Source organism: Strigops habroptila, chromosome 5 (assembly GCF_004027225.2).
Source record: "Strigops habroptila isolate Jane chromosome 5, bStrHab1.2.pri, whole genome shotgun sequence".
Taxonomy (NCBI): domain Eukaryota; kingdom Metazoa; phylum Chordata; class Aves; order Psittaciformes; family Psittacidae; genus Strigops; species Strigops habroptila.
This window is the reverse complement of record NC_044281.2, coordinates 63,435,995-63,459,678: the sequence shown is the minus strand read 5'-3', so window position 1 is coordinate 63,459,678 and position 23,684 is coordinate 63,435,995. Positions and strand designations below refer to the sequence as shown.

The 23,684-nt window shown below is 38.0% G+C and overlaps 1 protein-coding gene across 3 annotated transcripts in view; it reads left to right on the top strand.

The window, feature by feature from the left end:
* Window positions 1-2,584: 2,584 nt before the first annotated feature.
* The window catches only part of ERCC6 (ERCC excision repair 6, chromatin remodeling factor), a 45,160-nt gene continuing 24,060 nt past the window's right edge, over window positions 2,585-23,684 (top strand). For 2 of the 3 annotated variants that reach the window (XM_030486725.1, XM_030486727.1), the window contains exons 1-6: window positions 2,585-3,167; window positions 3,954-4,387; window positions 6,865-6,985; window positions 9,453-9,561; window positions 11,638-12,364; window positions 20,019-20,144. In XM_030486725.1, the coding sequence (XP_030342585.1) occupies window positions 3,957-4,387; window positions 6,865-6,985; window positions 9,453-9,561; window positions 11,638-12,364; window positions 20,019-20,144 (1,514 nt within the window). In that variant the 5' untranslated portion in view covers window positions 2,585-3,167; window positions 3,954-3,956. The remainder of the gene's footprint in view (window positions 3,168-3,953; window positions 4,388-6,864; window positions 6,986-9,452; window positions 9,562-11,637; window positions 12,365-20,018; window positions 20,145-23,684) is intronic. The other variant, XM_030486726.1, reaches the window with a different exon arrangement.

Here is a 23,684-nt window from a genome sequence, read left to right as displayed (position 1 = left end):
GAAATGATAGTATTTAATGCTGGATTACAGCCTCTTCTTCTCGACTTAATACTGACTTAATACTCAACTTAATACTGTCAGTAATCTCTTCAACCATAGAAGCCTGTTAACATTCAGGAAAATCTCCACTCATCTTGCTCTCAAGCTTGGGAAAGAAGCAGCTTTCCATTTGAAAACTCCTCTCCTAGCAAATGATACAAAGCTCTGTTTTTCTTCTTAAGGACAACTTGTCTTTTCCCCCCTCATTAATCAGATTCTGGAAAACTGAGCCTACTGTTTAGTTTTGACAACAGCTTGATGTTGCATTGTCCTTAAATGTCCCCTGGTTGCTGCCTTTCTCACTCTGCTGAAAAACTTTGCACTCCACATTTTCAATTGTTTCAGCAATTACAAAGCATCATTCCTTGTACTTAGAACATGGCAACAAAGGTTAAAAATAAGCCTCCTCATTCTAGTCATTAAATATTAAGTAAAGGATATTTGCAGTAAAAGCATATTTCAGACCAAAGGAAACAAACAAGTATATCAAGTAAGCACAGTTTTATTTGCCTGCTGACCTTTTGGATCTTGGTCTTACAGACCTTAGAGAATCCTTTCTGTATTTTCTTGGGAGTTCCAGACATTGGGGGAAGGATGGAATAATGGGATTGAAAGGAATTAGGGAAGGGAACTGAAGCGAACACCTTCAGTCAAGGGCCTGAAATTGTAGTTCAGAATAAATTCAGAATAAAGCCACCAACAATTCTGAGAGTTATTCACTAATACTCACACCAGTGGAGTGTAAAGAAATGGTACAATGTGTCATAGAGAGCTGGCAACATGGAGAACTTGGTTGGATACAGTATTTTACAAAAAACAATGTAGTGGCAATTCTTGAGAAATAGCAACAGAACCCCTTCTCCTGGAGCAAGTGTGCAGGAACTCTGTGTGTGTGTTAGGTATGCTACAAATCCTGTTAAAACAAAGTTTCAGTGATATCTGAAATGCTTGGATCGCTGGGTACTTCATTTATCAACAGTGGTTTAATACTGCCATGTAGGCTCCATCACAGCACTGTAGGAACACAGTTGAGAAAATGTCAAGACAATCAGTGTCTACAGAGACTACAACCCTCCCGGTACAAGAGAGACGGGGCTACTAGAGAGAGCCCAGCAAAGGGCAACTAATAGGAGTAGGGACTGGACCATCTCCCCTGTGAGGAAAGGTTGGGACTGAATAGCCTGAAGGAGGGAGGATCTCATCCATGTGCACAAGTATCTAAAAGCAGGGTGTAAAGAAGACAAAGCCCAAAATCTAAAGTCACTTTCTCTCCCTATACACCCTAACCTACATCCTTAAACTTTCACGATTAAAGCATTATAACTAATCATACACAAACCCCACCTCTGCTATTCCTCTGTTAAACAACTGTGACATTTCTACATAGCCAGACTCACAAGCCTCTAGATGCAGGGTGGCTAATCAGTTGGATCTAGGATTTCTCTGGATCAAAGTTGCACTACAAATGTATCATCATTACTGGACAAGCTTTCTTTCTCCCACAGTCTGTAGCATTTTGTTGAAATTAAGTGTGTCACATATGCCTTGACTTCATCCCTGAAAAATTTAGAAAATAATACCACATTTTTTTAAATCTGCATCTTATTTTCTTATTTCAAGACATTCACCGCAGAAAGACAGCGTTAAGAACACACAGAGAAGGACAACTGAAAGGCAACGGAAGAAAGCAACTCTGTGGTCAAACTGAATCACGAATTGTCCCAGGAGTGAAGCCAAGAGTTAAACTCTATCTGCCTCAGCATTTAACTAGCAAAACATTTCCAAATGTATTCTGCTATGTATTTATACTCTCACAGTTGGCCCAAGTGAATAAATTCAGTTCTGCTGCCCAAAGGAGGAGGAGCTGGGTCCAGGACGCTCATGCCACTGGAATGAGGAGACAGAAGGATGGGAAAAATAGGCAGAGAAAGTGAAAGGGCTCTTAAAGAAAATCTAGTTTTCTGCTTTTGTCACTACCAGAGAATTATGAGGAAAACAGAAAGGAATGCAGAAAACACAAGAAACTGCTGGTACAGCGCCCAGCAGGCAGGAGAACAGTAGCTCTTACAAGACTGTTCCTCTTGCCCATCAGCCACTGGGCCTGCAAGCAACCTTACTGGCACATCCCGAGCTGCATAGCATCCTTCCCTCCTCGTGCCTTGGTGGAGCCTTGATGCAAACAAATTACATTACTCAACACCACTTGTTTTCTGACCCCCGGGCTCACTTTGCACCCACAGCTCACGCTTCCTCCCCTAAGCCTTCTAAAGGACAACCCCCGACACTAAGGCCTGCCAAAGAAGCAGACGGAACTCTCGAGGCGGTCCCTCACAGCAGCTCCTCCGCGGCTGGGACCTACAGGCGCTTCTCCACAAGCACCAGCCGCGGCCCGAGGTGACCATGTGCCACCACGGCAGGCAGCCTCGGCGGGCACACGCACTGCCAGGCACAGACGCGTTACCGCGGCAGCCTGACGAAACTCCGGCCGCGGGCTGCCCGCCTCACATCCGGGCACCGCGGCACGACCCGCCTCCCTGCACCACGCACGCGTGACCGCGGACGTTAAGGAAGTGATGCGTACGCGCTCGGCGTGCGTGGTCGGTGAGTGGCAGCGCGCAGGCGCGGCTGCCCGAGGTGTCCCGGGAGCCGAGCGGCGAGGTGAGTCCCGCGTCCGGCCGTGCTGCTCCCGCCAGCGGCACCTCCGGCCCGGCCCGGCCCGGCCCGGCCCGGCCCGGCCCCTCCTCTCCTGCCCGCTCGCTGCCTGGGCCGGCCCCCGCCTTGCCTGCGGAGAGACGCGGTGAAGCGCCCGAGCTTGTGGTGCGGTGCAGGCCGGGGTGGATGGGGTCCGGGGCCGTCACCGGTGGGCCGGTGCGCGGGGTTGTCATGGTACGCGCTGCCTGAATGCGGAGCCGAGCGTGCGGCTTGCGCGTTCGGCGCTGGCGTCAGGGAACCGTGCGCTGGGGCTGGGATTCGCGGGCTGCCGCGCAGGGAGCGGCTGCTGAGCGAGCCCACCTGCTTCATTGATGTCTTCCTGCAAGTTAGTAACGCTTGCTTCTCCCGAAGTTGATAAAAATACGTGTTTTCAGAAGACAGCTTCACCCTGAAGGCTCCAAACCAGGCTTGCCTCGGTAAGTCAGTCTGGTGTTTACTTCCTAACAACTGAGATGATTTATCATAGAACAGTAGAATGGTTTGGGTTGGAAGGGACCTTAAGATCATCCAGTTCCAACCCCCCTGCCATGGGCAGGGACACATCACCCTAGACCATGTCACCCAAGGGTCTGTCCAACTTGGCCTTGAACACTGCCAGGGATGGGGCATTTACCACTTTGGACAACCCATTCCAGTGCCTCAGCACCCTCACAGTGGAGAACTTCTTCCATATATCTAACCTGAAGCTCCCTTGTTTAAGTTTGAAGCTTTATGTTCTGCTTCAAAGCTGAGTTGTCAAATTAAAGCCTACGGCCAACTGTTCTCATCAGTGCCAAGTCTTATGCTGTTTCAAACACTTGTATTTTTTTGATTTTGGGTATGTTAAGTTGCACGTGATTTAGTTATGTCACAGTATTCTGGAGCATGCCTATTTAAACACAAGATTGAGTTCAGTATCTGGCAAGGAATTTTTACAGGTTGTTTTATTTGACTTGATATCAGTGTATTCCAGTAGTACTGCATATAGTTGTCTTTAAGAAATTTTGGCCATGTTTTCCTTTTGATTGTGGAAATCAGTGTGAGGAAGCCTTTGAGGGGAGGACTTATGGAGGAGTAGAGTACTAGGTGTTTTAAAACAAGAATTTCTCAAGAAACATGCCCGTTGTTTTGCTTACTTTTATGTGGGCACAGTCTGCATGAGGAGCTTTGTGTATGTGAACATCCTTATGATTATTTGATGGTTCTTTGTTGCCTTTGTGCAGAGGATGCCAACAGACAACAGCCACCTGCCAGACAGTGTCCAAGAACAAGACTCTGTTACCACTTCAAGCAGTAATTGCCTACATAATGATGAGGAATTGGGAATTGAACAAGAAAATGGCATTTGTGACAATGACCTGGATAATAGTGTTGGGGTTCCCAGCTCTGCCAGCCAGCCGTCTACTTCCATGGCTGTTCCTTTGGAGGTGCCCAGAAGAGGACAACCCATTTTACAGATCAACAGGCAGCAGATTCAGTCCATCTCATATAGTGCACAGGCTGCCGAGCTCAAAGGTTTAGGAGTTGATGTCTATGACCAGGATGTATTGGAGCAAGGAGTTCTTCAGCAAGTAGATAATGCAATTAATGAAGCTAATAAAGCAACAAAAATAGCTGATGCAGAGAAAGAATATCGGTCAGTGCTGGATGACTTAAGGTAAATTGTGTCCTTTCTTACTGTTCTTTTCTGTTCCTGACTATCTGATAAGGCTTCGTGTCTTGTGTTTTTTAAAAGCTGGAAGATGAAAAGATGTTATGAGAGCACTAGATCACGTGTTCTGAGTACCCACCTTTTAAAAAAGGATAAAATATTTTTCACATCAGAGAAATGCTTCTTTGGTCTTATTTGAATAATTTAGTCATGCATCAAGGCGGTAGAGGACAGCGCATCTCCTTTTTCTGCTTTGTCTCCTGCCTTATCAAGAAGTGTGTCTGTTTTCTGGGCAGTGGAGGAGAACTGCATTATATTCTATTATTCAAAGTTATAGTCAGAAGAAGTGCCACTTCTTCAATTCTGTATGCTTCATAGCGTTATCTGCTTCTGGTTACGTGCTTTCTGTAACTTGGATAACTCCATATCATGAGTGTACTGCAGCCAGAACAACCTTATCACAAGTGCTTGTATGAAGTAGTTAATGACATCTTAAAATAATCAAATGCCTAATTAACATGGTATGTAGGTAGTAAAAGACTTTGTGGGATAGGAGCCACTAACCTTTTGAGTTCAGATCTTAGATTTCCCTTCTGTTTCTAGTCTCATTCTAGAGTTACTGTGTGAACTACTGCAGGTAAATAATTTTACAAGTGCATCTTTCACTCTATTGCGTTAATGTTGAGGTTTAGTGCTCAAGAGTGCTGTAGACTTCCATTAATTATGTGAACTCTTGCGTCGTCCTTGTTATGCATAAGCTTAATTTGATGCACTTCATTAATTTTCCAGTTTGGTTGTGGAGATATGAAATTACGTAAGTTTGCAAACTTGGAACCAAATTTCAGATGTTATGGTGAATAAGATGGTCACTGAGAAGAAGAATGGAGCAGTGTAACCACTGCAGTTAGATTATGTGGTTGTTAAGAGTGGTACGTGACACTGTCGATTAGTTCATATTTTCCTGTTTTTCTTTAGGAGGCATCCTATGATTTTTCTTACCCCTCTATTTTTGTCTTACATTTAAAGTTGTAAAATGAGATTTATATGAGGGAATGCAAATGTTTTATGCAGACCTGTAGAACCTCATCTCATAAGATGTAATGTGCATGTCTGAAAGTTGATTTTGGAGAAAATTAGCAGAGGTATAGCTGGCTTGTTGAGCAGAGGGACTAACAGAAGTAAAGACATATGAGTAGAGCATGATGGAGTTGGTTAAAGTCCTGTAACATGGAAAATGCATGACTAGAAGTAAAATCAGGCAGGGAGAGTTTTTTTGAGTAGTTGGCACAGAGTTCACGATAGAAGTTGCATGACTCTGAAATATACATAAATCTAAGCAGAAGGAGGAGAATAAAATAGTTGAAGTTAAATCCTGTTTAAATCCCACAGTCCTGTTAAATAAACGTTTGTGGAAGAGGACAGTAGTGGTATGTGTCAAGACACCTTTGGGCCAAGGAAGCAAGTGCCAAAAGGTAGGAGGTGTGCAAAAGGATGGTATACTTCACAGCAACAAAACAGAAGACCGAGAAAGGAAATGGGGTGGTTCAAAATTGGTGAAAGAGAATGGAGAAGTGAAGATGTCAGTGATAGCTGGGGAGCTGGTAGAATATGTCTCCTAGGACAAAAGTGGTAGAATTCAGATTATTGCTGGAGAGAAATGTGTCTCAACAATTTCCTCACTGACAATTGAGGGCACTTATATAGCACTTTTCTTTACGTATGAGAGAAATAATGGCTACTTTGCAGGTTTCTTTGACATTTTTCATAATGCTTTGAGATGCTAATTTGCGTATCCTTATGAAATGTTCTGCTATTTGAATCAACAAACCCGTTGCTTTTGACAGTGGAATTTAACAGCAGAAGCAGATACTGGGTTATAGGATGTGGTTCAACCTGAATTTCGTATTGTATTCGGAAAAATGAAAAACAGGAGTGCATGAGTAAGGGAAGTTTGATGTTGATATGCTGTTAATTCTTTGAGCTAGTCCATCTTTGTGAAACTGTTTGCATCTTGTGATCTGCTCTTTGTTTAAGAGAGACATTATAAAGGTAAAAGAAATAGGCTTCCTTATGTAATGGCATCAAACTAATAAACAGATTCAGAAAATGAAAACATGGGATTTCCCATTTAGATTTTTGGTTTGTGTTTTGTTTGCCTGGAATAATAAAAGCAACCACTATTGCTTGCTTATTGTCATCATCAGACTTGTAACTTTGAGCACTAAATATTGCAATGGTTTGTTCAGTTTCCTTGCCTTTGGAATTCTAGTATTAGCAAAATTTTGTTCAGAAAATTTTATGATGTACAGTCTTTTAAAGTGTTTAGTATTTCCAGTGTTGTTGACATACAAGATACTTATTTAGAAACTTAGACTTTTTAAAATCTCAGCTTAAATCTCCTAGAATTTCTAAATTGTCTGAATTGAGAACGTGCTATTTTTCTTTCTAGAGTTGACCAGTACATTGCAATCTTCTTTTTTCAGATCATGTACAACATCTCTGAAACAAATAAATAAAATTATTGAGCAACTTTCACCTCAAGCTGCCGACAACAAAGATATAAACAGAAAACTAGATTCTGTGAAACGGCAAAAATATAACAAGGTGATTGGATTACACTGGTTTCCTGCTGACAATATTTAACTTGTACTTTGGCTTAAGGTTTGGATTATGTGATACAATTCTAGCATAATTATATAGTTCAGAGTCAGTCAACAGTGCTGTTCCTGCCCTTTTAAATGTTTCAATTGTCTACCAAAAAAAAGTAAATAATTTAAAGGTGTGAAAGTGAGAGATTATTATTATTGTTGTTGTTGTTGTTATTATTAGTTTCGGAACAAGCTGTAAAACTGAAAATCCAGGACCTGCTCAGAAGACTGACTTGCATTAATTTCATTAACTTAGTTAAATCCTTCCCAGTAGTATTTTGAGAATTAGCAAAGCATCGTTAGGGCATGATTTAATAGTTGGGCTAAATCTCAGCTCTCCTGGTCTTCATTCCCTACCTTCATTTCCTTAATCCTCTTTTCATTGTCAGTATCTGGTACACATCATTCCTTTCTGTGAACCATATTAATTCATTGATTTGGCAAAAACCGCTCCAGATTTTTTATTGCCAGAGTAGCAAATTGAAGGAGCTCGTAGAGCAATCTAGCAGGCACCAGCGTAATGTAAGCAATAGACCTAAACAGCTGTGAATAGGAAGAAGGAAATTTGAGAAAAGGGAAACATTTACCTGGGCAGGAATGTAGCACTTTGATCAGCTCACTCTCTGATGGAAATTCATTCTAATATTTTCTCTAATGATAAACCTGACCGAAAAACTTACTGTCCTTTGTCCTCAGACACATTCTTCCAGTATCAGGCCATTTGCCACTGACTCACTCAGTTGTACAATTTTTAACCTTGATCATTTCAGCAACTTGGATAAGATTGTGCTCACAGTTTGGCTAATGAAGAGAGCGAGGGGGGCAGTACTGAACAGCGGCACAGAAGTAGGAACTGAAAGTAGTGGGAAGAAATGCATTAAACCAGCTGTGCCACTAAAGAGTGATCATGTAATTGTATTTTGTTTGTTTTCATATTACTTTTTATTATGAACTAAAAGTAATTTATGTGTTAATAATTAGTTAATAACTAACAATGTGTTAGTTTCAGGGAAAGTCCAAACCTCGTGATTTCGTTGTTGGTCACCTCTAACAGTCCTTGACGTGTAACAATAGATCTGTATGAAAACTATAATCTGTAAAAAGTGGTCCTACGAACCTCAAGAATTTAGGAGGCTTTTTGGACTCAGTGTATTTAAAGCGGCTCTTGGTGTACTTTCTGCATGGAGAAGTGCCTTTCAGTACTTTTCCTTTTGTAGTATTAAAAAAAAAAGGTTAAAGAAGACTGAATTCTTCTGTTATTGAGACAAATGGGAAATTAATGACTGGTACAAGGCAGCTGTTTCCTTAGAGCTGTCGTACAGTGAGTGTTTTATGATATAACGTACTCTGGTAGCAAGGATAATAGTGCATACACTGGAGATAATACATTGTACCATACATTAATATACTCGCCCTTTGTGGTTTTTAAAGTGCTTATGAGGACATGGGCAGGCTAGTGAACTGTTCTTCACCAAAAAGGAAACAAAAGAATTTGTTCGTTTTGCCATGAATATTGATTTTTACGGAAGTATGTGTCTCTCTAGATAGGGAAATATTTCCAAAGAATAGAGTTACAAATGTGAAAAGTTACATTGCCTATGTCTTTGTTTTACGGGTTGGAATTTCTCTTGTTTCATAAGTGAAAGTTGGCAACACCAAGGAATTGCAATGTCACCAGTAAATATATACAGTTGAGGATATTGCAGTCACATAAAACGTGTAGCAGAAGAGTTAGCTATGAATTATTTTCATAGCAGTGATGAACTCTACTTGTTACAGCATCTGTAACATTGATTTTTTTTTTTTGCTTATTTTTTAAAGTCATTCGACTTCATAGTTTTTGCTGTTAAATTAGCTGTCACCACTCGTGAATTAAGTGTGTACAAACATGTATTAGGTTGATGGACTGATTTACAATTTCAGTTTCTTTCTAACAAAACATTTCAAAACTTCTGGGATGATAAATAAATCTAATTAAGTCTTAAAGCTGGTTTTAGTGGCTTATCAACCATTAACCCTATCTTGCAAATCATAAACAAGTCTTCTGGTGTTCTCTATGCATCTCACAAGTCTGCTTAGTGTGCTTCCTTCACTAGAATCAACACATTCATAAAACTACCTCAAAATATGTACATAAAAATGTGTAATGTGCATGTGAAATTTGTGTGTATAAACAGTCTGATCTTACTGTACATATAAGATGATTGCACACACAAAATTGTGTGTGTTTTGTGGGTTGGAGACCTACAGATATTGTGGTGACACTTCTTTGCACTTTTTTGTTTCAAATGCCATACTGTGAACATTTGAATATGAGATTCTGGGAAAAATACTGAAAATGTAGTAATGTAAGTCTTGTTTAAAAAGGTAGCATGGTTATGAACCAGATTAAAATTAAATTATGTATCTACTTGTCATTCAAGGAACAACAGCTAAAGAAGATAAAAGCAAAACAAAAGCGCCTCCAAGCAATTCTTGTTGGAACAGAGATTCTTGATAAAGTAAATGAGATTGAATTCGAGGAAGATGAAGGTATGGGAGAAGGATGAAAGTTCTGTTCTACTTTGATGTAATGCCTTTCTTTGTTTGAAGCTGTTTTGCGAGATCTTTGCCAATAAGGAAATACATTTCAGTGGTTTGCTCTCAAAGAGAGAGTTAAGAATGCTTATTCTGTGCACCTGCAGACTTGCAGATCTTGACATATTCATCTGGGAAGTTTTAAAAAATGGATGTTAATCCATGTTCAGCTCAGTAGGGATGGCTGAGGCACATTAGAGTATTGGGCTTAATAAATTGGAAATCCTAACATTTTTTCGCAGCTAATTTGATAAAGATGACTAACATTATGATTGAATTACATTTTATATGCTGGATGCTATCAATCAGCATTAACAAAATTGTTTTTTGTTACTGTTGGGAAGTATCACTAGAAATGGAAGGGGGAAATGCTTCTCTTTGTCAAGCTGCACTGTGATTTTAAATAAATAAATAAAAAAAAAATATAAGGCTTCTTCCAAAGGGGAATATTTGTTCTCCCAGTGTTTCACTAGGTGGTCTTTCTCACTGCTGTCTGCAAACTGAGCTTGGATTTTTTAACTCCAGTTTGGCTGTGTCTTGGCCTTAGTCACTAACCTGCAGTATTCTGCAGGGCAAGTTTGGACCACATTGCCATCTGCTCATCACTTCTGAGTTATGTTGTTTGCAGAGGTGTAAACTCTTCTTGCTATTTGTCCACTGCAGGTGTGACTGGAGTGGATCGCAGATCTCACAGAAGCTCATGCTTCTTTCCTGATTCAGCAAAACCTGCAGGAGTCAAAACCTCAGTAAACTTTTCTTAGTAGAAAAGCATCCTAAATCCTTTTTCTTTGCATGGGTTCACGCAGTATAACTCAGGCACACAGTGTGATGAAATGTAACTAGGAAGTGAATGGAGCCCAGGACAGAAAAAATGGAGTTGAGCAATTCCAGTAGCTGGAGAAACTGAGGGGGTGGAGAGGGAAGAGTTTTATGCCTGATGCATCATTCTTACTTGTTACACAGGTTTTGGTGGTAAATACAGTGCTTTAAATGGGACCATATACAGTAGTATGCCATGCTGGCAGTTCTTACACAGCTATTTTGAAATTCTGGAGCCTAATAATAGATTTCAGGCTGGAATCCCCTTCAGCTTCCGGAATTCAAGAGCTTTTTCCCATCTTTGGTTTCAAACACCAATTACAGTTTGTGTTAGCATCTATTGTAAATTGTGTATGCAGTTTAACTAAAGTGCTCTTTTATGGCAATGTGCTGTGCAGCCAATCTGACTTTTAAAGTCATAATCCTAATACTAGTTTTCTAGAGTAGGAAGATGAGTTTGGTTTGTGGTTTTCTGGTTTTTGGTTTTTTTTTTTTTTGAAGCATGTGGGAAGAGAGTCTTATGTATGTTTTGTAAGATTTGTGTCTGTCCTGGTATGGTAATGGAAATGTCAAATTTCAAGCTTATGAATAGGACTGAAAAAGCAATAATAAAATAGAAATGGAGGATGTTGCTGCTTATGGGAGTGTAATGATTTCTTGTATTGAACATGATGACATGGATTGAATTGACAGCATAGAGAGCACATTAGAGTTCATATGCCATGGGGGACTGTAAGTTTTTTGTAGGTCCTGCTGTGCTTTGTTTCAGAAGTATTTGCATTTTGATAGCATGTGTAATGTTTCCTATGTTAAGTTTTAGAAGTAATTTGAAGTAAAAGTTACAGTCTGAATTTTCGGGTCTTATGTTTTGTTGGGTTTTGCCCTTTTTGAATTTCAAGTATTATGTATGATGATAATTTGGATTTCTAAGTTATCATAGAATGGTTAGGGTTAGAAGGGACCAACCCTAGAAGATTAAAGATAATCTAGTTCCAACACCCTTCCATGGGCAGGGATGTCCTCCACTAGACCAGGTTGCTCAAAGCCCTGTCTAATCTGGCCTTCCGATGCTTCCAGGGATGGGGCATTCACAAACTGAACTGCATATACAGCTTGGGGGTGGAAGGGAAGAAATCAAAACACCCTTGTTCCTGTGTTTGACTTCTTAAGAAAGTGTTAAAGGCATGATGGATGTTCTGATTTTTGTTGTAGAACCTGGTCCATCATGTCTTGGCAGTATGCTTATGCCAGTTCAGGAAACAGAGTGGGAAGAGCTTATTCGTACTGGTCAGATGACTCCATTTGGAACTAAAATACCTCAGAAGCCAGAGAGGAAAACACGACAATTAATGCTAAATGAAGCATCTGATTTTGAAAAGTACTTAGCAGACCAAGCTAAGCTGTCGTCTGAAAGAAAGAAATTATCGCTTCACAAACGAGCAAAGAAGAAATTACAAGCCAAAAGTGCCCAGTGCATAGCTCCCACATCTGCTACGAAGGAAAAAGGGGGTAAAGCTCTGTCAAAAACAGATAAGCGCTTAAAAAAACACCTTAGAAAACTTCAGAAGCATGCCCTTCAGATTCAATCAAAGGCAGATATTCCAAAAGAAAAGAAATATCCTGAGACCAAAAAGTCCGGGCGTGAACAGGAGGATGATAGTGGAGAGTCTGAGTATGTACCTGATGAGGAGCTCTTTGATCCAGAAGCAACAGAAGAGGAAGAAAAGCAGGCATCTTCTCATGCTGAGAATGATTCTGATTATGAACTCAGGAATTTGCCAAGAAAAAGAAAATGTTTGGTAAAGAGAGATTTTAAAGAAGCTGAAGATGATGCTGACTTCTTTCCAAGCTCTGAGGATGAAGAGCATACACCGAAGAAAGGCAAAGTAAAGAGATGGAGAGATGATGGAGATAAAGACTATTATAAACAGAGACTAAGGTTAGTCCTATACATTTTTATTAGTAATATTAACAAATGATGCTGAACATGCATAATACACTGCTAAGAATTGAAGTAAAGAAAACAAGAGAGTCAGAATGATCCTTCCAAAAGGAATCAGACATACCTTTAAATTACTAGGACTTTGCTGTTGTATTTTTCTGATTGTTACAGATACTTCGGTAATAAGCTGTTTGTAGATCAGTGTGTGTTTGTTGTTTGCAGAACTATGAATGTGTTCAAAATCGAGTATATATAAAATAATGCATTAATTGACAGCTTTATACTTAAGTACTGCATTTGTCTGTAGATCGTATACCTGCCTTTCAACAACAACAAAAAAATGTCTTCTGTTTTGTAGGTAAAATTACATTGCAGGCAGACAAAGCCCTCCCTCTTCAGAGGGAGAGCACTTTTCCACTGAGAGAGAAATCCTTGGTTTGGGATGGGGTGAGATGCTTAGTTTTCGGCTTTAAATAATTAACTACTAGTCAAGAAGAAATAATTTGAATAAATTATAGTTACATACTATTTTTGTAGAATCTGTTCGTTTACCAAAATTTGAGGCAATTTACATATAGTTTATATGGCTAACAGATTTATTGGAAAATCAGTATTAAAAGGATATTTTGAATTTAAACTTGTAAAAAAATTATATTGGAAAGGACAATATCTATATTATTTGATTATTAGCACATAGTATCTCTTGCTTAACTTACATTATAAGACATAACTAATGAAACCTGGACATTTGTACTATTAGTCAAGTCTAAAAAGAGCTGCTCTGTTAGACAGTGATTTTCCTCTGTATTCTTCATAAGAGTGAGGATAAAAACATCCTTATCTAAAAAGAGAGCGATGATGGTGGTAATAGTGGTATTTTCTGTTGCTTTGGTGACCTGAGGTTGTAAACTGAGGTTTCTAAGGAGAATACAGTATGTTAGGTGGGGAAATACAGCTAAGAACACAAGTTATTTCTGAAAATGGTAGCTGAAACACCTTGTGCTCATCTGTGATTTATTAAATTTGTATAACCTGTGTTATGATGATCTCTCTGTAGCTACAGTGTGCTGTTGAGATGTTTTCTCTACTGGTAGCATAGCTGTTGAGTTCCTAACAGTAGGACTAAGCAATGTTGCCATTTTCACAACTGCCTGAAAAACATATTGAAGGGGCAACAAACATGTCATTTTTTAAGCTGTTAAAATGCTAACTAGACATGTCAGTGAAGTTAAAAGACATTTTTGCACCTACTGGTGTCAAAAGATCAAGATCACTAAAATAGCTGAACCCGGGACAGTTGTAATTGTTGTCTAACTCGGGCATGTTTTCTAGTATAAGGGTTGAGCTTCGTATATGGGATTTCAGCTTGTTGATCTCCTGCTTACTTTTCATTAATTACCGTTAGTGAATGTCCTTCAAATAGTTTTATAGTCCTCTAGATGGATTCCAACCTGAAAACAGCTACTCTAGAGTGAAAGGAAGAAAAAAAAAAAAATATATATATATATATTAGGGCTGTTAGTGAAAGGTGATTAATGCAGTGATAAGGCCTAGCACAGAAACTTGGTTAATGCTTGGGAGACTTGAATTTTACACTTCTATGGAAATATAAAATCTTATGGATTTAAATGAAGCTGTGTCAGAGAAGAGTCAAGCCTGAGTTGCTGTGGAGGAAGAGGTATATTCTGATAGCAGAGGTACTCACAGTTGTAGGGTAACTGGTAACTGAGCAAAACCTCAGGTAGGAAGAGCCCAACTTCACTTTCACATCCCAGATCACAATAGCAGATAGGAGCTGATATGAGACAGTAGGTTTGCAATCCCAGGATGCTGCTTTTCAAAGTTAAAGCATGGTTTATTGCTTTTGAATAGAAGATTTTGGCAAGAGGCTAATCTGAACAATGTCCAAAGAGTCAAAAATAAATATGTTTTTTATTGGATGCATTAACAAAAATTAATTGTACTTAATTGGTGAAATATTTACTATTTTATTGAATAAAACTGTATTCTTCACATTTAAATGAGACCAATATTAAATCATTTTTAATTCAGTGTTTTCATCAAGAGTAATTTATTTTGATTTAAAGTTTTAATATGACTCACACTTTAAATTCATTCAGACACGTTTTTTAATAACGTTAAGATTGTGACAATTTATCCTTAGCAAAGTCATATCATAGACTACATTTCTTTTGGTTACTAAAGTTACAATAAAAACTTAAATGAATTTTAGAAATATCAATAACTGTAATTGCTACCAAAACACTACATCTCTTAAAAATTTCATAGCTACAGTTATTGTGGCTGTTAAGCTGCAGCTGTCCACATTGATGTTTTTATGCTGACACCCCCAGGTAATCTTCATTATGGGAAATGCCATGAGAAAATAAAATGTAGTGAATTAAGAAACATATTAAGAATGCTATAGAAATGCTGTCATTTGCTTACATTTATGTCTTGTTTCATGTCAGTTTTACTTTTGAAACAAACGAATGGGTGAGATTATGGTATATTTTACCCCTGAGAGAAGCAGGGGAAAATCCTTTAGGATTACTTTAGTCTTCTGAACATCTAGTCTTATGCTTGCTGCCAAATACAGCCGTACACTCTTAAAGATTGAAAACGAGTTTCCTTAACATTAAAACTTTTCACAGATGGGACTTGAAGAGATTGGTCTGTGTCAAGGGGAAACTACATTGATGTTGTTAAAGCATGGTAATTAGCTGACTGCAGGACTGCAAAGCATCTCTAGAACAAGCAACTGCTTTCAGAACAGGAGCTGGTGTTATCTGCAGTAAACAGAGCAGGCGGGAGAGCACCTGGCTCTTTCCTTCTAAAGGCTACTGGTGGTGGTCAGCCTAAATACTCAAAGCAAAATGAGATCAATGGAATGTGAAAAAGTAAAAGTTAGCTATACAGAATTCAGCTCCCACTCTCAGTAATTTCAGTTCTTTTCCCTTGTGTGGGTCTTGCCTTTCTCTAGTTACTGTTACTGGAGCCATGCTGCTGTGCAGACATGCAGGGGAAAAATCTTCTGTTCTTGAAAGGTTAATGTCTAAGGTGAATCATAGCTTGCAAGAATAGTGACCAGTAGCAAGGAACATCAGAGTTATGGAGAGTAAGGTAAATAAGTGGGATACTCTAAAGCATCTAAAAGGTAAGTTTAAGATTCAGTGTAAAGTAGCGTGTCATCATTCCCATCTCTCCTTCATACTGGCTATTGCCAGCTGAACCCAGAGGATTAGGTCTCTAAGATGGTGCTGAAGGTCTCAGAAACTTGATCCCCGTCAACACGTATGTTATCGACGTAAATCTTGTTATACTCAACAATAACCACCCTGGTCTAGAAGTGTTCAGAACTCGTGCTGGTGGAATCTTAACCTGTTGCCTTCTGCCTGGTGGAACGGTCAGGTCATGGTGGAGCCAGCTTCTTTAAAGACTACGAATAAGTGAAAATGCACATGGTTTCAGCTTCTTTACATAGGATCACAAAATAAGATCACAAAATAAAAGTATCTTATATGCAGGTTAAATGCATAGGAAATTAACCTTTTCTTTGTTCTCAATAAGAAAACTACTGCATGGTTTCCTTGTATTATTCTCAAGACTTTGCAGATGTGGAAACTGCAACTTATCAAGATTTGTTTTTCTTTTGCATATTAGAGTTTTCCTTTACATATACTGAAATGCAAAGCATATGTATAACCAAGTAATTTTTGCTGCTTATGAAGTAAGTAGTTTATATGTTACATTTTTGACATCACTAATATGTTAACTACGTAAGGTAATAGCTTGGAGTCAAAACAAAAAATGAGCAGTCTTTTGGTCACTATTCCCATAGCAATTGTCAATACGTAACTGCCTGCTGCTTCAACAAAGGAGTTGCATGTTATGGGAGATAAGTGCCATATCTGCGTTGTCTTGTGTATTCTGTATAGTTTGTGGAGTACAGTTGTTTGAATCCTTCAATTGCTGTCAAGAGCTCAGAAGCAAAGCTGTTTCTTTCCATGTCTCCCAAGTGACATCCAAGCAGCTGAGTAGCTGGAACTTGTGGCTATCAGTGCGCAAAGTAATTGATAGAAGGAATCAAACAAAAAATAAAATTTGCTTAAAAATAAGTTGTTTTTCTCAAATCAGGTCGGTTTTCATGTGCTAGCTGTCTTTGAAGTATCTGAGTCACTGAATCTCTTGATATTTCAAAGTTATAAATTAGAGAAGGTTTAAATATTACCTTTCCTGAAAGATACTTTCTTAGAGCATCCTAACTGCTCTTTAAAATGACAAAGCCAGGACACAAATGAAGATATATTTTGGCTCACTTGCCAAGTACACCTTTCATTCTAAGCTCAAGTGTGTAATTGTCTACATCAGTCTTAATTTACTTATGGAGACTTGTGGTACTAACTGCATGTATTTCATCTGTTAGGATGTTCCAATTAAATCCGCCCATATAGACCGTAAAAAGTTAGATCAGAAAAGTAATGCTGAATGTGTCAATTTAGCAAATTAGAATAATCTGTAAGGGATTCTTAGCTGTATAAAATAGAAAACATATTGTACTTCACAAATGCAAACTATATTAAACACTCAGCTTGGTTCCTGACTGTATTTTTTTTTTTTTTAAATGAAATTGTGCTCATTACTGTTTCAAATGCAGAATTTCTTTCTAGGGTATTGCAGTAAGTGGGAAATGGGCTTAGTATCAGAATATGTTCTTATATTAAGAAAGATTTAATTGTATGATATATGGCTTTCATACTGCACTTGCAGGATAAAATTGTATTTGTGTCTGTGACCATGGACAACATAAAATAGATTTCTCAAGGTCGTACTTTTATGTTCAAGAGGCTTTGGCGATATAGTAAAACCTGTATTTTCTGATTCATTATGCATACTAATGATGTTTAACTGAGGCGCGTAAGGAATATAGTGACCAAATGGTCCATATGTTACTGTGTAGTTAAGTCAAATATAAGCTACTGCCGTTTTTCCCTACAAAGTTTCGCTTCTGGGGAAAGGTACAGGACCAGACTGACTGACTGACTGCTCTGGTCTAGCAAATAGTGTTTGTCCTCCCATTGCTTCAGCCATTGAGATATTTACACTTTTCTAAATAAAATAATGGAGTTTTAGTGTAGAATATCTTAATACAATATCTTACTTAAGTTCACAGCCTTTCAAAAACTGAATAGCTTCTTCAAACTTTGAAAGTTGTTAGTGGTAACAAAAAATTGCTGCTTTTTCTGTAAACTGATAGTTGAGGGCAAAAAAACCTACACACTTCTGGAAGAGGAGTAGTAGTAGTACCAGAGCCTTCAATACTACAGCTTGTGTAATTATACATTTCAGTAAAGTAACAGATATAGCGTGTGTAAAATAAGCTTTCATTTAGGAAAATTAAGTACATGATTTATTAGTTCAAATTCTAGACAGACATCTTTTCTAGGTATCTAATAATTTTAAGAGAAATCCCAACATTGATCAAACTTCTTGCAGAAAACGTAGTAGTTATATTAAGGTGAAGAGCCTAAATCCCTGGACAGCAACAAGCTCGTCTCAGAAATGTTTCTTGGTTTTTGCTGGATCACTTTTTCTATATGTACACTAGAGGGCAATCTGTTTCTTCCCAGGGGAGACTGAAGCTTCTCTTTTGGCTAGTGACGATTTATATTGGAGTATAGAATTAGAAGCAAGCTCTTGTACAAATTATTGCCCTGCTTGAGTTTAATATGGGCTCTTTACTGAGCTGTCACTTTGGAAGCTTTCTAATGTACGATTGTTTTGATTTTAGTGTGGTAAGTAGGAGTACTCTTCCTTGATTTGAGTCTTGTCATAACTCGGTCAGATAAAATAATTAAGTTCTGAAATGTCTCAGTTCCAGTAATGACAGTCTGAAGCAATGTCTGTCAACATTTGTCAATCTGAATCGTTGATCTTTTTCTGGAACTCAGTAATTGACCATCTGTGTCTGATAGCACAACATTGTAGTACTAAACAAACATAAATGCATTTTTTTGCTGTGCCCCTAGAATGTATCATATCTGCCTGCTAGACTCCAGAGCATGAATGTTACTTTCTTAAACCAAACATTTAACAGACTGCTAGTCTTAGAGATTTCTATTCCTGTGTTAGGATAGATATGTAAAACTATCTGTGGGGAAAACTTTGACACTTTATTTATTTTTAGTAAGTTGTTCGGGATTTTTTTACTACTTAACTGGATACACAATTTCATATAATGAAATAAGAGCAATTGATAATAAACATTAGTAACTCATCAGTTTTTAATCAGAAAACTGAAGACTATCCCTCTTGGGGTTTTTTCCTTGCATGTGCTGCTTTTTTTCTCCATCATAATTTTTTCTTCTGAAAACTTGCTGACTTAAGAGATCACAATATATTCCAGTGAAGCTGGCTCTCTACACCTGTCCAGCATCGTGTTGCCTTAGTTTTTTCAGTGCAACCATTTTTGGCAGTTACTATTAACTTGAGTATGTTTGGAGATGGTGGTGTTTATTTTCACTTATTAAAACAATACCATAATTCCGAGTTTGTGACTGGTTCCGTAAGGGAAGACACTTTTTTCTAAAAAGATGCTAGTGAAAAGCTGATGTAGAAACCTGCCATAATTAGCTTGCTTTCATGAGAAAGGGCATATGATTGTGTAGTTTGTATATGAAGTGTTGAACTTCTCCCCTGTTCTCTTGTTCCTAACCCAAGGGTTTTTCAAACAAGTTTGCCAGAGATGCAGAAACCTTTGAGTGGAAGTTCAAGTTTCACTGGAGTAAGTGGTCAGGAAGGCAAGAGAAACTATTAATGCTGCCACTGTAGAAAACACAGCTCGAGCTTAAGTCTTGTGAGAAGTTTGCAGTTCTCATAGAAGTTGATTTTGAATGACCTAACAGCAAGAAAAGTCTCTTTTAGTGTTTTCACCTTATTTCATATGAGAAAATGCAGAGAAGTGTGCTTGAGAAGACAGGCATCATTGGTTTAATTTCCCCCAGAATGCTTATGTAGTTAAAAAATCAAAAGAGAACGCTAAACCTTTATTGCCTGGGGTTTTTTGGTTGGTTGTTGGGTTGGGTTTTTTTTCATTCACTGATGAGTTCAAAGTAGAAAACTGGAATCAAATTTGATTTTAAGCAGTTTTAGCTGACAGGATTTTTCTCTAGTGGAGAAGGCACTTCTCATACCAGGCTGGAAGGACTTATGGTACTGTTGTGATACTGCACCACTTGCACCTGCTTCTAAATGACTGAGCTAGATAAGAGTATGGCTGAAGCCTTAAGGACTTGTAGCAATGCTTGACATGTTTTATAGTACCTTCTGGTTTATTGGCCAGCTTGGAAGTGCAAAATGTCAGGGAGAGTAGCTGTCTCATGGGAAGTTGTTTGAGGAAAAATTTTGACTGTGACTTCTGTCTCCTTCCTTTTGTCTAGTTAGGTCAGGATATAAATCAAGATAATGGAAGTGTTTAAGTAGTTTTTGAGCATTTACTTCCCTAATTCTCTTCTCCAAAGGATCACTATTTAAATATGACATCGGAGAATGCATTTTTGTTGTTTTTTTACCTGATCAAAAATTCAGTGTAGTTTCCATATGCAATCTTTTCTGTGCCATAATTGAATGTTGAATCCTTGCGTCACTCTAGGAGGTGGCAAAAAGAACGTTTGAAGGACAAAGAACATCAAACAGCTGAGGAACTTTCTGAAGAAAGTGACACTGAATTTGAAGAGGGTTTCAAAGTACCAGGATTTCTCTTCAAAAAGCTTTTTAAGTATGTATCGTGTACTCTATTATAACATTATGCTGCTGTATTCTGTTAATAATAGTAGTAGTAATAGTCATGGTGATTTCTGGATGCCCTGCTCTGTCACTTTTACAGTCACTTCAGGCATCATTCACTTCAGTGATGCCTCAACTTTTACTTCTGTTGTTTCTGTAGGATTATTTCTTTAAAAAAGGCTCCAGGATTAAACCACGAAGAAACTAATTTATTACAAGCACAAAATGCAATTACATGAAAATACGGATGATAAACGGCTGATGTGAATACTGTGAATGTGTATTAGTTAAACTATAAATTGGGAAGCTCTCCTTGTCTATTTTTGTAAATGCTTGCTTTATTGATAAGTGGTTGCTTTTAATTCAGGTGTGGAACGCTAGAATAGCTTTGAAGCATAAGGTGTTGGCAAGTTGTGGTAAACGAAAGCAAGAGATGTAGGTGTTTCTGTGATTGGGTAGAATGAGTGACATTTTCTGCCAATAAAAACCAGACAACTTTTTAAATAAATAAACAAAGTCTACCCAAAGTAACTACTTATTCATATTATAAAATAGTCTTGAACATTTTGTCCAATAAGATTTTAAAATATAGAGAGTGCTTCCTTAATTCATTTAGTAGATGGAAAACACTCTACAGCTTATTCTTCAATTATTTAATTCTGGATTACAGATTTGGACATGACTGTTTTCTGGTTTAGTTTTTTGAGACCATGGTGCCCAGTGACACTTTCAGGTTCCTCTCAAAAAGCCATTTACAAAAGGCAGCCCAAACAAGCTAGCATCTGACAAGTTAACTTCATCCATAATCTCTCCCTTAAGTTCCATGCATAGTAGGCTTGAATTCATTTTTGTTGGCAACATTTCACACATCAGGAAAAATGGCTTTTCTTTGAAAAGCTAACTCTCTAAAAATCTCATAATTAGTGGAGTAGAAAGCCCTGGTTTATAATGGATGTGCATGGTATCCCTTCCAACAGGACCACTTAGTCTTAACCTCAAAGAAATTATTACTATTGTCCTGCAGTCCCTCAGAAGGGAAGCACTAGCTCTGAAATTGAATTGAATTAATGACTTGGTTGCCAGGACCATACACAGCCAATATGTGGTCTCCAGTTGTTTATGCGCAGGTAATGCAGAAGAGAACGGATATGTGTGGTCTGAGCAACCCAAAGAGAATTGAGATAAAGCAGACAACTAAAAATTAATCTTAGAAATACCAGCCTCACTAATGAAGGGTATCCCTGCAAGCATGAGTCAGTTGGCAAAACTTCTTAAGTGGTTAGAAAGATCAATTTTGTTGAATGATTTGTCTGACTTATAACTTAAATGCTGAAATCTCCAATGTAGGAAGGCCCGTACTCAATAGGCATTAAACTGGGTTCTGAGCAAGCTTAGTACAAAGCATGGAAGTATATTGACCCAAGGAGGTGGACAGCAGTATACTCTAAGTGATCTGCCTGCATAGCTGAATTGAATTCCAAAGAAGGTAGCTCACAGTAGAAATAGTAGACTCTTAAGTTTGTTCTTTGGTAAGCCTGTTAAAGTGGACAATCCGTTTCTTTCCTATATACTTGTCTGCTTTGAAATATTCAGCAAGAATGCCATTCTTGCAGCTATGGAACAAAACCAAAGATAGTGAGCAAGAGTGACTTACAAATGTTGGCTTTTACTGTCTGCACTTAGCCTGAGATAATGCTGTCTTATAAACCAGGTTTCTTCATTATTTGCTTTCAATATGCAATTTTGCTGATATGTCTGAAAATACAATTTTGTCTCAGCAACAATGCAGCTAAACTTTCCTAACTACTGTGGTGAATTTTGAGGGACACATTACAGCACAGCATGATTGCTCATGTGAAATACAGTCCAAACGTAACTATTTTGGAAGAGCAGGCAACAGTTTTATTTTACTTCCATGGTATTTTTGAAGTGAAAAAACAAACCCTAAAATTTGGTGCAAAGAAAGCACCATTAAAGAGAATTTATTATTTCCATGTAACGATAAAAATTAACCTCAGAGCAGAATTTTTCAGAACCTTGGAGCAGAATTTTTCTTGCCTGTGAAGCTTTCTGAGAAGAAAGATGCTTATAAATGCAGCTGGCTTTTAAGCACTGGGTGTAATCCTAAGAAATAATATATGAGGAAGTTCTTGAGTGGCTGTCTTCTGAAGAGACATGCTGGACATTAGTGTATGAGACAGGATCTGACTGGAATTAGAGTTCTGTCTGGAATTAGGGTTCTCTCAAATTCTTTAGTATTTCTGTCAGAAAATGTTTTTTCTTCATAAAGTGTAGTAATGGTAGCATCTTAACCCAATCATAGCTAATCCTGCAAGCCATTTCATAGTTGAGTTTAGATTGGTAATTTTTTCTAATAAAAGTGTCTTTTTGAGGGCTGTTTGGTATAACGCATTTGAGACACCAACAGATAGTATGATGTATGAACCATTAGATGTGTTCTTTGATCATCTTTTTCTAACTACTCAAGCCGTTTTTCTCCGTTTAACATTCTCTAAATCCATACAGAACTCATCGTAAATTGATTTTTAATAGTACTTTGTAGACACTGGTGTCATTAGCTGTCAGTAGTCCTAAATACTATTTATTCAAAGAATGAAACAGGTTTTTTGAAATGCACGTAAGATAATGCCCTGAAAATGAATAATCTCTATTTCACAAAAAAAAAAAAAAAGGGTTTTGCTCTTTGCTGTTCTCTGCACTCCAGGAATGCATTCCATCAAGAAAATGGTATCAGTAACCTTGTTTGTCTTCTAAGTTACAAGACACAGAAGTGCTGATATGTGTTTCGTTTTGTTATGGGTCTTATGTTTTGGGGTTTTTTTCTTGTAATTGTAATTTAAATATATTGTCTCTTCGTTTCGTTCTGTTCTGTTTTCAATTTAACCTGCACACATGGAGTTATTCCTACTGGTCTCACTATTTCATATCATTATTAAAAAAGCGTGTCCAAAGTTCAGCATCTTATAGCCACCTATTTGCTTGCCAGTGTAAATCTTGTTTTCTAGTCTATATCTTTTAATTGGAATGTATTTTACCTTGTTGTTTATACAATTTCCAGTGAATGACTGGGAGTAGAAACTGCCCAGATACTCTCTACTTAATAATGCTCTGCTGCATCCCAATCACTGGAATAGTTTCTGTTGATTTCCCTTCCAAAACATTTTGCCCTGTTGGCTTTTTTTCTTCATTGAAAGAGACTAGATGTTATTAAATGAATTTATGTAAAAAGAAAGCATGTTTTGGCAGATGTGATCGGTTTTCACAGTGGAGTATAAAGTCTGTACCCCTAACAAGCCTTTCCTTCGGTTCAAGGTGTATGTTTCAAATAACATAATTTACTAGACCCTTACATGTCATCTCTTCTGAAAAGATAATGCTTTGTTAGAGTAGCTTTCCAAGTTGCTTTTAACACTTAAAATATACATGAAATAAAATACCCTCTAATTACCATGACTATCAGTTTAATTAGAAATGTTTTAGTGTCACATAAAGAATGAAAGTCACATGTAAT